The 16,465-nt window shown below is 35.0% G+C and overlaps 1 protein-coding gene across 2 annotated transcripts in view; it reads right to left on the bottom strand.

Annotated features, from left to right (window-relative positions):
* The window catches only part of LOC149567514 (GPI transamidase component PIG-S-like protein), a 148,575-nt gene that overhangs the window by 77,798 nt on the left and 54,312 nt on the right, over nucleotides 1-16,465 (bottom strand). For both annotated transcript variants that reach the window (XM_089820736.1, XM_089820737.1), the window contains exons 6-8: nucleotides 9,651-9,735; nucleotides 9,428-9,517; nucleotides 9,040-9,170 (exon numbers count right to left, since the gene is read on the bottom strand). In XM_089820736.1, the coding sequence (XP_089676862.1) occupies nucleotides 9,040-9,170; nucleotides 9,428-9,517; nucleotides 9,651-9,735 (306 nt within the window). The remainder of the gene's footprint in view (nucleotides 1-9,039; nucleotides 9,171-9,427; nucleotides 9,518-9,650; nucleotides 9,736-16,465) is intronic.

Raw genomic sequence — 16,465 nt, 5'->3', positions numbered from 1 at the left:
GGACATTATTACATAGAATCAAGAAGTTTGCTTTGCATTGATACATTATTTATTGAAAAATATTGTTTTACTCTAAAGAGATAATAAGATAAAAGATGAGTGTAAGTCATTCAAAAAAATAAGTCTTGCGATTGAAATATAGGACAAAAACCTCAAATCCCATAGGAGTGGGTTGGGGACATCACAGAAGCTCTTGAATGTAAATTATGTTATTTAAAGTATATATATGTTTATTATTGTTTTGATTTTGAAATAAGTTGCTTAGATCCATTTTGCTTCCAATTGTGAAGATTAAAGAGACATTGTTTAGAATGGTAATCAACACTAATCGAAGCATATGGAGGCAATCCAATAGTACAAGGGCAGCTACAATTAAAGCAATGATACTAGATGACTCTTGGTGGGATCGTGTTGAGTACCTTCAAAAGATTTATTGAGCGTATATTGAGCACAGTGTGATACACTCACATAGCTAGACCTTGCTTGGGGTAGGTATGTTGGGTGGATATTTTGCAACCAACAGTTTCGGGTAAAAATTCAGTCACAAAATAGGATGACCAGCCATAGCATTTAAGACAGAGTCTCTCCTACCTTAAAGGGAAGGCTCACACTTCTCAACGTTCCTTGGATCAACTCAAGGTAAGCAAGAAGTCAAGAGATTTTATAAAATGGTTGTTACCAATATCCTTTCTTCTTATCTTTCAAGAAAGAATCCACTTACTCGTGGAGCGAGTAATGGGCAGGGTGAATCTCTAACTACACTTCTATCAAAGTCTGGAAACAATGATACCGATAAACCCTCACTAACTCAAAGGCTAGCTGAAAATGTACTAGTTTGGTTCTAAGTCCGAACGTACTTCTTTATGGAAAATCTTTACGATTAGGGCACAAAGACTCCTAAAGCACAAAGACTCCTAAAAGTAAGAATAACTTAACTATTTCGCAAATTAAGAAGAAAATATAAGCTACAAATTAAGCTTCTAACTATACACTGCTCTTGGTTAAAGCTCTGGCTCCAATGGCTTTTTATCTCTTTTCTATTCAATTCACAAGATACAATTACCAATAACACAAGATAACACGAATCAAAGATAACTTGGATGAATTATAGACAAAGCTTACAACTCACACAAATAACACTCTCACTTAATCAAAGTTAAGTCTCAAATGCTCCTTTGCATTCACTTTCTCTCAAAATAGTGCTACACAAACAAAGTTTTGCTAGCACAATTTCTCTAGAGCTCTCTTGCATAATGATAATAATGATTTAACAATGGGGGGCACTTCTTATATAGGCACAGGAGTTGAAAAAAAGGTGGAGGAAAAAGTGGAAGCAACTCAACCAATTGTGACCTAGTCTAACTACAAGAGAAAATAAAAGGTTACATGCAACTTGCATTAAATCCGTTTACATATATGTAACTCACAATACATGTAATTACACTTTTTCATGTAATGCATTCTTTTACAACTACTAACATAAAACAAAAACAACGATCTCAAAGATTGTTTCTCAATGCCTTGAATTTTACGATAACATCACGCACTGTGGGAAGATCAGCAATTTCCATGGTCTTTGATATGGCTTCAACTCTCACTACATTTGTATAGGCTGATTGTACAACTTCGGAATTTTCTTCCATAGTATCCAACAAGTGTTTCGTTGAGGATTTATACAAGACAAACTTGTTCATTGTATGTGAACCAAAGTCTTTGGAATCTACATCAGCATTGCTCCTGATTGTATATTCTGATTTTAATCTTTCTACTGCAATGAGATTACCAAATTCATTAATAACATGGCATCCCATCTGTTCCAAATCACAAATAACACTTGCTTCAACTGTTTGACAATCTCCAAAGGCCACTTGCAACTTTGTGATCAGCTTTCTCAATGTTTCCTCTTTGTAACCAATGAGCCCTTGATATCTGAAAAAACATTTCACATGATGGAAGAACGTCAGATGAGACCAAGGCATCCAGATCAAATCTTACCATTTCATCCCAATCATCAAGGATTTCCTTCAAGTTATTTGCTTCTTGAGTCAAAGAAGAAATTAAGTTTCGCTCCATTTCATTCATCTCTTTGACGTGCCTAAGAACTGCAAATGTCTCTGTGATGGCTCGAACTCCTTCAGAAATGATTTCCTGTATCCAAAGACTTGGTGGCTTCAATCAGCTCTCTCCTTAGAAGTTTGAGACATAACAACAACATTCTGAAGAGATTGCAGGTGAATGACCTCGTTCAAATGAGAGACCTCCCGTTTCAATTGATTTTTCTTTTCCCATAGCTCATGATTGCTCTTTGATACATTAGCCAATGCATCTTGAGCATCTTGCAAACAACTCAGACGTGATTGTTTTCCGATTTCAACCTTAGTAAACTTGTAATCAAAACGAGTAAGTTCCTCAACAGATTTGTCCACCAAGGGCTCAGCAACTTCAACAAATTTGGACTTATCTTAATCAACCAAAATCCTTGAAACAATCTTATCTTTCAAAGATTTGGATTTGGTCTTCTTAAAATGGAGATTGTCTGGAGGAACAACTATTTTTCTCTTTTTCGTTGTTATTTTGCTTAATCATGTAGGCAGGCTAAAACCTTCATACGTAAAAGAAGATATAGTGGAAACCATTGGCATTGATCCAGATTGTATTTCCATTGTAACAGAGCAAGGTTCAGTCTGCACAATTGAAGGCATAAGAACATGCTGAGAAGACTCTATCATGAAAAACTCAAAACCTGTCAAAGATGTATCAAGTTGGGAAACTTGACCACTTGTAAGAATTGGAAAATCCTCAAACACATATGCTAAATGTTCATATTGTTCATTTGCAAGGATGCGAGGAGCAGTAGAAGAAATAGGAAGAGCCATTTTGTTGACTTCCAAGATTGGAATAGTAGTCAAAACTGTGGAGAATGAATCCATATTGTCATCTACTTCATGCAAAAAAGGCTCTCCATGTATAGAAGGTGGACAAGCTTGTGCAGGCTTTGGAGGAGATATGATCATGATTTCCCCTTCTTTGTCTGAATCTTCTTTATCAAATTCTATTTCCATTTCTTCTTCTGATTCTTCCTCTAATTCTTGAATTGGTGCAGAGATTTTAGATGATTTGGCTCCCTTTCCACCTTTCAATTTGAATTTGAGAGAACCCTTAGCATCAAAAGATGAGGCACCATCTTTCCTTGTGATTTCTAGTTGTGACTTCCTGCCAAGAGGACCAAAACTTCCACAATCCAAGCCCATCTTAGGATTTACTCTTTTAAGGCCTTTACTTTTCAACCATTTGTTGGTGTTTACCAAGATGGATTGAAATCTGTCCATGATAGACATCCCTTCCTTTTGTTGCCACTAGATAGGAAAAGGGCACTTCCTATCAAAGTCGGATTGATAAAACTCCGTATCAAGGATGTCGCCATCATCTTCAACTTGGAAATCTGAAGGGATCTCCAACATGTTAAAATCAATTATCTGCTGCAAGGTTAATCTACAATAATCCGTCTTCATGATGTCAAGGTTTGTCCTCGTATCAATCCAGATGTCCTCGATGCGATGAACATAAGTATAAGCTCTTTTCATTTTAGAATTCATCTCTCGGTAGTCAAAGTCAAATCTGGCCTTGAACTTCTTCAAGGTGATCAACTGCAACTCTACTTCCATGTTCTTTGCTTTAGGCACAAAAGTGATCGAATAGTTACCAATAGACAAAGGTTTAGCTGAGGTAATGCCAAAACCAGGCCTATGCATAGCATGTTGATCACTCTGCATGTCCATGAGCTATCTAGCTAGCTCCATCAAGATGATTCGATCTGTAGCATACCTAGGTAAGGTATATGGCTCACCTTTGAAATATCCAACTCTCAAGTACGCGAACGTTGAAAACTTAATGAAAATACAGCCATATTGGTTCACCTTCTCCCATAACGCATCAGATACTCTTTTGACAGATAACTATTTATTGAACAAGCACCTAAAATGTCCAAAGAAGGCGTCTTGGACTCTTCTGTAATGGAATTTACTATTTGCCAAAGTGATTTGGTCATAGTAATCCCAAATAGGAACTTGAAGACGATCTCCCTTGATTTAAAAACCAAAGAAAGATCCCATGGCAGCAACAATATAAGAAGGTAAGAGTTAATGTAGAAGGGTACCAAAGTTCCCACATTGAGTATCTGCTGGCAAAGTGCAGTGCTGATGAGCTCTCCCCAAAAGATGTGTTCTTTATTCTCCATGATTTGAAACATGAACTAATACATCCATGGCTCAAAATCAATAGAATCTTTAAGGCCACAAATTTTGTTGAGAACGACGATGAGATCCTTATATTCCTGTTTGAAGTTAGACCGATGAACAATTTTGGCCATTTGGAGAAGTTGTTTCTTTTATTGTCTAACCAATATAGGTTGACATACTTCTGATAATCACCTTTCTGCCTATTCCAGAATGTCAAAGATGATTCTTTGGTCAAATCTGCACATTATGCTTTATGTGGTACCTTGAAGATTTGCTCAATGTCCTCAAGATCAAGGCTAATGACAACCTTGCCATCAACATCCTTGATAGTCGATAGTCTTTGTCTTTGGAGTAAAACGCTGCCTGCATCCATGAATGAAATCAGGTTCTATGGCCGCTATAGGGAAAGTAGACACCAAATGAATATTACTTCTTTTGATAAGCTTCATTTCATGGCTTACTGGAGTTTCAACTCTCTGTAGAAAATCAGCCACGTCCACATGACCAATCTTCGTGTCCATCACGTTATCCAAAATAGATATGACTGATGAGGGAGTTGTATGAGCCAATTCTTTATCATATTCATATTTCATTTTGCCTTTGAATTTTGATGGTGAGGACATTTCTTGTGCTTGTACTGCAACACAAAAATCCCAAAACATAAATAAATCATCAGATGGAATCGCCATGCAAGTTGATTTGTGATCAACAAAGATTTGGAAACAAATTGGATACTTGGTAGATTCAACAAAACGATTTCAAAGAAATCATATGCATATGCAATGGATGAAAATGAAATGAACGGAAAGCGGAATCAAGTATTATGAAAGTAAAAACATGGAAGATGGAATGAAATGAGATTGCATGAAGGTGGAATGCATGGGAATGCGTGCGAATGGAGATTGCTGATTTCCAAATGTGACTTGGGGTTTTCAAAGCATTATTGTGTGAAAAGTGAAAACATGTAATGGGAAATGGAAGGTGAGACAAGATACGAATGCAGATGGAGGATGTACTTTACATGCATATGTGAACGGACGATGAGATGGAAAACATGGAAAGACGCGGAATCATGTATTTGCTCATAAAGGCGCAAATGCATATGGAGGGATGGAAATGGAAAATGCAAAAGGGATAATGAGTTTTATAGTCACTTTTGGTGAAACGATGAAGTCAAAGACCATGAAAGATGAAAATGACATCTTTTTTACTTTTCAAAAAGTGACTTTTAATCAAAATCAGACCTTTTGGATGCAATTTCGTGTAATTGGACTTTGAAGGCATTTCGTGTAATTGTGTCGTGCGAATGGATGCAAAAAGTGAGATGAGTGAAAATGGAAACGGAAAATGAGATTGCATGCATGTGCGGATGGTGAATGAGATGGAAAACATGTAATCACATTCGTCAAACAAGAGGTGAGGTGTTGTGACACGGAAACAGAACGTGGAACGTGATGATGCTTTCGTATGAAGTGAAGCAACAACAAGTTTTTGGGAAAAAACTTGTGACTTCTCCAAAGTGGAGAAAACCGGCAAGCAAACACAAAGAAAAACATATCTTTGGAAAGTGACTCAAAAATGCCAACATGCAAAACACTTCAACTCAAATTCGAAATTGGAACTTGGGAAAGAACCAAAAACATGAAAATGAACAAATTCTTCATTTTTAAAGGAAAAATGCACTTTCCATGGCATAGATTTCACCAAGTAGCAATCATCAAGCAATTACATGCATAAAATCAGCAAAATAAGCACAAATTAAATAGCAAGAAAGATAGAGTCCACTTACATGAAGATTAAGTGCCAAAAATGAAAGAAAAAGATGCTCCAATGTTAAACAATTCTCCAAAAACATTTGATTCTTTCAACCTTCTACAAATTTGAATGGAAAAGGGCAGCAAACAAGGAATAATTGTTAAAAGATGTCCAAAGGTGCCCTAAGATTGCTCCAAAATCCAACATTTTTGAGATGAATGTGCTTGGGAGTTTTAGGTGAAAAATGTTTTTCTCCAAGATGCAAGATCAAAACAATTTGGTGTTTAAACACCAAAATATGCATCAACATACAATGCAATCCCCAAATAAAGCCAAATTGATTTGTATTGGAGCAAAAATAAGGATAAAAAATGGATTTATTCGCTGATTTCTTCAAAAACATGTCCTAGATTTGAGCTTCCAAAAACATTTTTGAGCTTGTTAGATCCATTTTGAATGCAAGAAAATTCATTGCCAATCAAAAATGCCTCCAATGGAAAAAATTCCATGCAAATCCATCAAGAAAATCTCCATTTATGATCAAAATCGGGTTCTTGGAGAGCAAAGACATGTATTTCTTCAAAATCGAACTTTTTGGAGGCCAACAGACATATTAAAACATGTTTTAGCTTAAAATCGGACCTTTTAAAGTCAATAGCATGTTTTAAAATGTGCATACAAGGCAAATCGGACCTTTTTGGGTCAATAACATTTTTAAAATGTGCAAACAAGCAAAATCGCACCTTTTGGAAGAGTATGCACATTTTAAGTTACATCTCACATTTTGGATGTAAAGACATAAAAACTTAAGTTTTGATGCAATGACATCAAAAAGGTCCTATTATGATAGCCTTTTGATTAAATGACATCAAAATGGTCCACCAAGTTGAACTTTATATGCAGTGACATGTAAAATGTCCACTTTTGATGGATTTTACATATAATCGCACATAAAATGTCCACTTTTGATAACTTAAAGTCATTCAATTCACTTAAATTTATAAAAATGTTACTAAATGGGTCATAAACAATATTTATCATCATATTTAAAAATATAACATATAAATATCATTTAAAAAGTAACGTTTAAATAAGCATTTGATTTATAAATCAAAATTAAACTGGAACTATATAGTTATATAGTCACTTTAAGAGAAAATATTAAAAAGTAACTCAACTTATAATTATAACATAAAGTGCACTATAGTCATGTTAAGTTAAAAATTTAAAGTTAAAGTAACTTAAAAACATAACAAAAAGTGAATATAAGTTATATTTATCAAAAAGTGGAAGTCAAATTTAAAATATAACATCATATTTCTAATTTGTGTTGTTGCACCAAAAAGGTCCACTTTTGAGGCACTAAAACGGGCATATCTCTTGATTAACAACTCTGATTGAACTCTAGGTTAGACCGAATCGAAGGGAAGAACGAAAGGCATGACATGAGCAAAACCAAAAGACTAAAAACCAACAAACGCAAACTCAAAAGAAAAGAAAGGACGATGAAGGCCTCAAAAATTAAGCAAAGGCTCAATAGAAAGCAAAACAAAAAAAACTTGACGAAAGCCTTCAGTAAAACAATTTGAGATACGAATTGAAATGGATCGATCGATCAACATTAAGCAATTGAATATCAAATTCAAGCTTAGAGAAATGTGAAACTAGCTTGAAAAAGTTCCGTGCTATTACCAACATTTTGTGGTGACAAAATGCAGGACAACAAGGTATATGATGGCATTGACTCCATGCTTGAGGATATGAAAAAATCATAAATGAGAAAGAGCAAGATCTTGAAGAAACATTCTTCAAGGAACTACAAAATATCATCATATAGAGATGGAACAAAATGGATCTCTTTGTATCTCCTTGTCTTTGCATTGAACCCTAGCAACGATAGTTGGGCAATCCTTAATGAGAGTACCTGTAAAATTGCCCCTTATAGAGATACTAAAGTAGCTCCCAAGTACAAGGCAGCCCTTCATAGACTTTTTCCCGATCATGTACCACCTATGGTGATGTCTAAATTCATGAGTTTTACAAGCACCAATCGTTGTGGTTTTGACACTCTTGAAGACAAGGAAGGTGTTGGTGCTCATATATGGTGGTACTTCCATGTAAAAATACACCAGCACCTAGAACCTGTTGCTATCAATGATTTAACACAGGATCTTAACTCTTATGATTCTAATTTCCAAAATCTTGTTGATGAATATTGGATTTATATTTTTAAATTTCTATTCACAACTCTTAACTTTCTAATTTCAAAACTGAAAATCTTAATTGGTTGTTATCTCATTGTCTCCCAAGAGGAATAGGAGCACATACTCCATAAAACGCAATAGACTAAGTTCCAAGAAGGCGGAAGACTTGGAATATGAGCATTCAAACTTGAGGCTCCTTACACACTAAGACTATACCTACAAAAACAGGGAGGCAATGCATTGGAATGTTGAACCAAAATGTGCAAAGTTGGATAATTCAATTGTCTGCCTTGGTGCACTTGATGATGACGATCATGAGCTACTTAGTGATCATGAGGCTGCTGCTACTTTTGATGATATTTGATTAGTGATGGCTGATTGTTAATGTTGGAATTATTGTTTTTGAGCTAAAACATTTATATGGGGGTGTATTTTGCTTTGTTACTTTACTATTAGCATAGTGATGTATGTGAAATTATTTGCTACATATATGTATGTACAGACGAACCCAAAGCAAACCTAGACCCAGCAGCAAAAAACATTGATCAAACCCCACAACCCAAATCCAAATCTGACCTGGGACTGGCATCTTAGAAGATAATCTCATAATGGTTATTGGAGTGCTTTGATCTGATCTTAATATATTTTAGATTGGGTGAATCACTGAACCCTAATAATATTGCATAACAGTTTTTTATCTGTTTTGGTCTGATTCCAATTTGTAGAAAGTTTGTTTCATCAAAATCTATTTTGTTTGCACCTACAGAAAAACCCTTATGACAATTTAAAGAATTAGAAGAATAAAAGTACACACTGCATTTAACTGAAAATAGGTATCTTACCAATCTGAGAAGCCTGTCTGACTAGCCAAAACGCTCGATATGTGCATCTTGGAATCATGTGGAGCTGTTGGTGGAAGGCCTAGAAGCATGCGTATCTGTCCTACAATAACTTGCATTACTGGTCCAAATTCCTGATACATATTTTGTATGCTTCAGTATTAAGCTTCCATTAAGCCTATGACAATGTTCCACGACTTCAATATCTTATTGATGCAACTTTCTTTTTCCTTCCCTATAAAGCTTTACGCAATACGAGATGTAGATTTTGCAACAACTAATGTGAAAGTCAAGTCTGGAAGATGTAAAAGACATATAGGATGAATAGGATGAAAAGCTCAAAATATAAAATCTATTAGGCCTTAAATTTAACAGCATAAATAATTCCAACCTCTTCATTGAATTCATGACTATAATGTTTTCCAGTCACAGTACTGCTGATACAACTCAAAGGATTGAGAACTATGATACCACCCCATCCCTGAAAAACAAGGCAAAAAGGAAGCATGATTAGAATTGCAGTTTAATGCCTTAAATATTTTCATTTACAAACCAACATAATCAGCATGTGTTTCTTTTGTTTTTCTCTTGTAAAAGGCCAAAATCATACTCACGGGAGATATGAACCCGTTAGTTGCAGAAATTTCCCCATTCGGAAGTTTCAATCTTAGAGGACATTCCAAAGCTGATGGTATATAGCTGTATGAACAATAAATAAAATCAGAACAATTATGGCTCCAGCACAAATAGGCACCTGACAAATATAATATAATATAAGAATAACATGACCTAAGTTCTCTATGATATCGATTCTCTTCTCTGCAATCAATCAATCAACACAGCAAGCATAACTAATTCAGCAGTTATTAATCAAGTTAACTTCATGACGGCAAACTGTGCATGGCCAGACAGGTTGTGGACAGTGGAACATATTCTTCAGGATTAAGATAAACTAGCTTAAAATTTAATTGAAAAATAATAAGTTGTTTATGATAACAGTCCTTCATATGCAATAATTTATTCAACAAACACTCTGACTATTTGAGCAGTTATTCACCAAGTTGGCCTCACCCCAGCAGGTTACAACTTACTAGACGGGTTTTGGATGAAAAAATGCATTCTTCTGAATTCAGACCCATATTTTGGTTTTTAAGACTTGACAGCATTACTTTACTACAAAACCTTTTTGCAGCAGACACAACTGAAATTGACTTCAACTGTCTTTTTACAGTTAATTTTTTACTGTATAGACTTTCCAGCCAAAAATATTTTAAATTTAAGAAATTTCGAGTTAGAATCTAATTATTTGATGTATGATTGCTAAGGTCTCCAATAATAAAGCTGTTGAAGCTATTAGGCTGAAACAGCTGTAATGCTGATTCAACTGTTTGTAAGAAGTCAGGATCTTCTGTATGTCTGGTCATGGTTTACAACATAATATCATTCTTGAAAAACTAAATTGTATATCATTTGTATGAATATTTTCTTAAATAATATTAGGAATAAGTTGCTATAGGTTGACTGGAAATTTAAATCTCAATAACAGAATGGTCCTTAAAATTCCTTGACAAAGCCAAAATCAGCATTCTTAAAAACCTGTTCTAAAAAGGGTATGGACTACCTCCCATGTGCCTGCAACTTGGCAACCAAGGACTTATTTCCCCAATATTAGAATGCAGTGTAATTTTACTCAAGCACAAGGGATGAATGAGTATTTCAAAAGAACCCTCAACCCGAGTACTGGAAGGTTGCCATCACACAATGTGTTGCAGCAACACCTTTCAGCATTGACATCTTGCTGGGAACCATGCACACAAATTCAAGGCAATGCCCTGCCGAGCTGTAACTATCCTATCTAGGCGATACGAAGTTCAAAAACATATGTCAGAGAAATCCTGCGTTAGAAATATAGCACGCTCTACTGCCTAGTGTATCCATGAGCATGAAATTCATTGTTTTATAGATAAACAAAATATATATACTGATATTGAAATGCCCCATCCTGTTTTGGATATTTGACTTTTTTTCCTGTGTGTTTTCCAGGTGTTTTGGATTTTCTGGTGAATTTTGGCAGTTTTCTGATTTTTTTATATATGGATGCTGAAATATAAATACTTGGGAACAAATGCCAAAAATTAAAATTAAAAATCTAGACAATACAATAAACAATTTTTTTAATCCCTGAAATCCAGATTGCATTTAAAAGATTTACCAAACATACCAAATCAGCTACAGGAAAGAATAATAACTCTGAAAATGCAAATCTAGTGCACCAAACCCTACATTTTGAATCTTCCTAGAATGCAGATGAAGAGGGCGGCTAGCTACAGCAGCTTGGTACAGCCCGAGAATTGTATCCAATAAACCCACGCAGCCTTCTTGTACAGCCTTGCATGTAAACCCTTGTAGATAGTAGGCAAATTGTCTTTTGAATGGCTTCCCAATCTTGCATGTAGTGGTGTCCTTTGGTGATGTCCCACTCCTGTCAATCCAGAGTGTCCAAGGACATAGTACGGAAAAAACCGAAAATTAATAATTTTCATATTTTTTTCCTTGCTTTCTAGGTTCTAGTAATTTGCAATTTCGGAGGTGTTCTGGTCAGAATTTGAAGTTGAGACTTTCATCAGTCCCTAAAATTGGGCTGCTATAGACATTCTATTTTCGGAACTACAAATGCATTTCTAGTTTTTCTTCCCAATGGCGTGAACAGTCCTGAATTTCAAGCACCAAGTTGAAAGTTATGACCACACCAAGTTGGGGTAAATAAATTCAGTCTTTTTTTTTAAATAATTTTGTTTGTTTTTATTACACCCAGATATTCATTTTGACTTTTTATGTGATGACTTTTGATGTTCTAAAAATTTTATATATTTTTACAATTTTGAATAATAAATTGGTTTATGGATTGCATACAGCTCTTTCAAGATTGCAAGTTTTTCCAAATTGAACATAATATTGCAAGTTTTTGTTTCATAATAGATATTTATTGTTTCAGCCCATTTCTTGATTCAGATCAGTGGTATCAGATTCAGAACACTCCTGTATGACAATTCACACAAGATCCTCCTACCAGAGATAAGGATTGGACACACAAGATTTGTGAGAATGCTCTCCTCTATGATGTAACACAATCAAAGATTTCAGATGACTCATCTGACATTGTTAAGAAAATGGTGGAAGAAGCTTTATCAACACAACAAGATGAGATGATGAGACGATTTTCATGCATCCTAGAAAACAAGCAACCTTTTGGGTCAAGAGCACCATTACATGAGAATACCCCTATCAAAGTACCTGTAAATTTTGTGTAATGTCCCTTTCCTGGGAACATTAGAAATATTAAGGGCGGTCATCACTATAATATTAAATTGACTATGAGAGCTGAAACGTCATTAATTAAAAGTCAAATTAATATTCCAAGTGGGCAAAAGAGGACGTGGAAAGATAAGACAAAACCCAGAAAAGAAGTCGAAGGGTCATCATTGCGAGAATAAAAAGAGATGAGGCTCTATCCTTTGTTATGCTTGATTTATTATTCAGTTCAGTCTTCTCTCTTACGAGAGTCTCGGAAAGCTTCAGCTTTCAGCTAGTTGGAGGACGTAGCCCCTCGTGCTAGCAGGCAGTGGACGCAAACCCATTGTCTTTGGAAACATCACTTCAGATGTTTCATTTGCGCTTACAGGTTCTTATCTTATCATTCCAATCCGACTGTTAAATTTGTATTTAGGATTGGTTTATGTGTACTGGTTATTGTATTGCTGCTATAAAATACAATAACGTATTTAGGAGTGTTGAAGGACTTTTGGTTTATCCTGCTGATTTGTAATACATTTTTATATGCATGAATCTTTAATATCATTCTGAAGCAAACGGATTTATGTGGGAAAATACTAGTTTCTTATTGCTGTTCGTATCACATCTGCTTATGCTTGAAATTCTAAATATAAAGCTGAAAGAAACTAGTTATTAATTGGTAAAGAGTTTTCTGGTTCAAACATCGTACTGTACTTCCTTTGTCTGTTTCTGAGTTTGAATATTATTATTAAGGAGAAACTGGTTAAATATCTGCCGGCTATTGTACTGTATTCGTTTGTGTTCGAATACATCTACAAGATTTTAGTTCTGGTTATTTTATTTTAAAGAGAAAACAGTAAATATCCTGTCCGGGATATTACATTTTGATATCCCAAATTGTGAAGGAAAAGTTGATGCTCAAGTCATCGATAATTGGTTATCAAAATTGGATTAATACTTCTTTGCAAATCATTTCTCTGATGTAGAAAAGATAACATTTGCTCTCTTGAAAGCCAAAAGTCATGTAAAGCTAGCATGGGAAACTAAGGTGGCGAATAAAGATAGGGAATCGCCCACTAGAGAAGGACTAGGAATACTCTCTGATAACAAGCCCATCTGTGGAGAATTTGTGGTATACATAAAAGAAGCATACTTGCTTAAAGATATATATGAATAGAATAATATAGAATGGCAATTACTTCAACAAAAGAGGGACCAATCTATGCAAGATTACCCCAATACATTTCATGCACTTTTAGCAAAACTTGGTATTGCAAATTCACCAAATTCTGAAATATTGCATGGACTTTATTCAAATCGAGATGGACTTCTTGATTATCGAGACATTAGCAACTGCTTTCAAACATTAGCAACTGCTTTCAAACATGGTACAAAAATTGAAGAGAAATTCAAGCATAAAGGAAAGATGGACTATTATGCAAATAACAAGCCAAGGGGTAATGCTCGCAATAAATTTGCAGGAAAACAGGTGGCCAAAAAACTTCTCTCAAATTCACCTAAGAATACATGGTGGGCAGCTAAAAAGACACAAACAGATACACAAATGATTGTCGAAGCATTAAAAAATTGATGATAGAAATACGAGAGGAAGTCGCACCCGAATCATCACCAATAGAAACTTGTAAAAAAGGAGTGATTCAAGCATAGAAACAGACCCGTATGCCATACTTGCAACTATATAAATATTGACTTAAGAAGATGAAGAGTGATTGTTCCATTCACAAATGTGGGTTGATGGAAAGCCTCTACATTTTATTGTTGGAAGTGGTAGCCAAAACAGTCAAAAGATTAAATTTGAAATGACAAGACACCCACAACCATACTCCATTGGATGGGTGGATTAGGGGAAAGTCATATAAATCAACAATGTCATTTGCCATGCTCAATCAAACCATTCAAGGATGAAGTAATGTGTGATGTAGCACCTTTAGATGTATATGATATCTTATTGGGGAAGCCACACATGTATCAAAAGAATGGGGTGTATGAATCTAGAAAACGTAGTGTCACAATCAAGCCTAGTGAAAAGAAATATCGAATACCAAATGTATGTCCAACTCAAACTACTTCTTTGATTAGTGCTAAACAATGTAAACGTTTGATTGTTTGAGCTAGATCTTTTGCTCTTCTCATGATTCATCCTAACGAAACATAGTCAGTTGTTCATAATACACATGCTAAGTTAGCCACAAAAATAAACCAGCAAAATGAAATGGATAAAACTCTAAAAGAGTATAGGGTGTTTAAATCACCAGTAGGGATCCCAACACATTGTCAATTCAAGAACTCTATTGATTTAATTCCAAGGACACCACTACCACATGAGACAATATATAGGTAAGTTTTGGAAATAATGAAATCAAGAGACAAATTCAAGAGTTGATCCAAAAGGGACACAAGTGCTTCACCTTGTGGTAGTCCAATCATTCTTGCTAGCAAGAAAGATGGGACATAGAGACTTTGTATTGATTACAGGGTATTGAACAAAATTATAGTGAAAAACAGATACCCAATTCCTCGAATTAGAAATCTCTTAGAAAACTTAGGGGGGCTAAGTGACTTACAAAAATCGACTTGAAAACTAGGTATCACCTAAGTCACGAGGTTCGAATTGGAATTCAAGTTTGCCAACTATAACATTTGAATGGAGTTTGGGAAGCATAAAAATTTAGGAAAAAAATTCAAACAAAAATTAGCCATATATAATTTTAATTATTATTAAATATATGTAATATGTCCCATAAATTATCAAAATATTTAAAATTGCTAAATAGATTTGAAAGCTTTATAAACATGATGAAACATTTATAAAGTATAAAACATAAGAAACAAGTGAAATCACAAATATAAAGATGTGTTTCTGTCACAAAGGTACAATCAAAAGTGAAGACTTCAAAAAAGATCTAAATTGTCAAGAGCATCATCATCTCAGATGGTGTAGCATCATCATTAGTGTCACTACACAATTCTTTGTCAAAAAATAAAGGCTCGTCTACATCTGATACTATTATGTCGTCTAAATTCCATTGTTGTGAGCAAGATGAGTCATTTGCTGATTTGCTCATGAGCAATTTTAAATTGCTGCGAAAATAGACAAGATCTCCCAACTTTCCAAACAACAACTTATTCCTCTTTTTGGAATGGATGTGGTCAAAGAAACTCCAATTTCTCTCACAACCTCATGAGCTTGCTCCTTTACTCAATATTTGAATAGGAAAACGCTTAAGTTCAGGAGTTTCTACCCCATAGCTCATCCACCATTTATAACCAAGTACATTATCTCGCGCCATATCATATTTGGCTGCTCATTTCCAAACATCTCCTATACTTTCCTGAGCTTCCAACATTGTTCTCTAATTAGAGATGCAATTGTTGGATCTGGTTGAAATCTAGTAATGGCTTCATAAAACCCTGCCATAATTCCAACATCACCTTGTCTATCAATGCGAAATAGTTTAGGCTCCAAATAGCAAGTCGTTGCATATACAGGAGTGTGCATCATTTTCCATCTTGAATCAATAGTCTTCCATATCTCTATGTACTCTTCTTCCACATTATTTAGTGCTTTCTTAATAGCTTCCTTGCAACAGTCCATATTTTTATAAAGCATTCCAAGGTAAGGAGTGTCACCAACAACCATATAGAGCACATCAACAATTAGCTCGCATATACATAAGAGCTTTGCTCCACTTTCCCAAAAGCTACTATTTAAAACAATTTTCTCTATGATCTACCCCTTAGCACTTTTAGTGAGTGTTGAATTTTTCCATTCATTGGAACAAATTATAGAACTCAAAGTTGCTTTCTCTTCAACCACTCTTTTCAAAGTGATAAAATGAAGCAAATCTTGTATCACAAGGCCTCAACAACTCCCTAGATGCATGTTGCTAGTGAAGGCTCAATGTGAGACGATGATTTCGTATGAAATTTGAAACTACTCTTCCTCTATGAATTGCTTCATGTATCTAGGGGAATTTAGCCAAGTCATGAAGATACAAATTTAAACAAAATGAGTTGCACATCGACTCCAATAAATTTGTGGGTACTTCTCTACAATCAACTTCCCAGCTCCCACACAATTTGTTACACTATCAATAACCACTTGAACACAATT

Source organism: Cupressus sempervirens, chromosome 3 (genome assembly GCF_028749045.1).
Source record: "Cupressus sempervirens isolate cs-2001-9-10 chromosome 3, ASM2874904v1, whole genome shotgun sequence".
Taxonomy (NCBI): domain Eukaryota; kingdom Viridiplantae; phylum Streptophyta; class Pinopsida; order Cupressales; family Cupressaceae; genus Cupressus; species Cupressus sempervirens.
The sequence above is the reverse complement of the archived record's forward strand: the minus strand, read 5'-3'. Positions and strand labels throughout refer to the sequence as shown.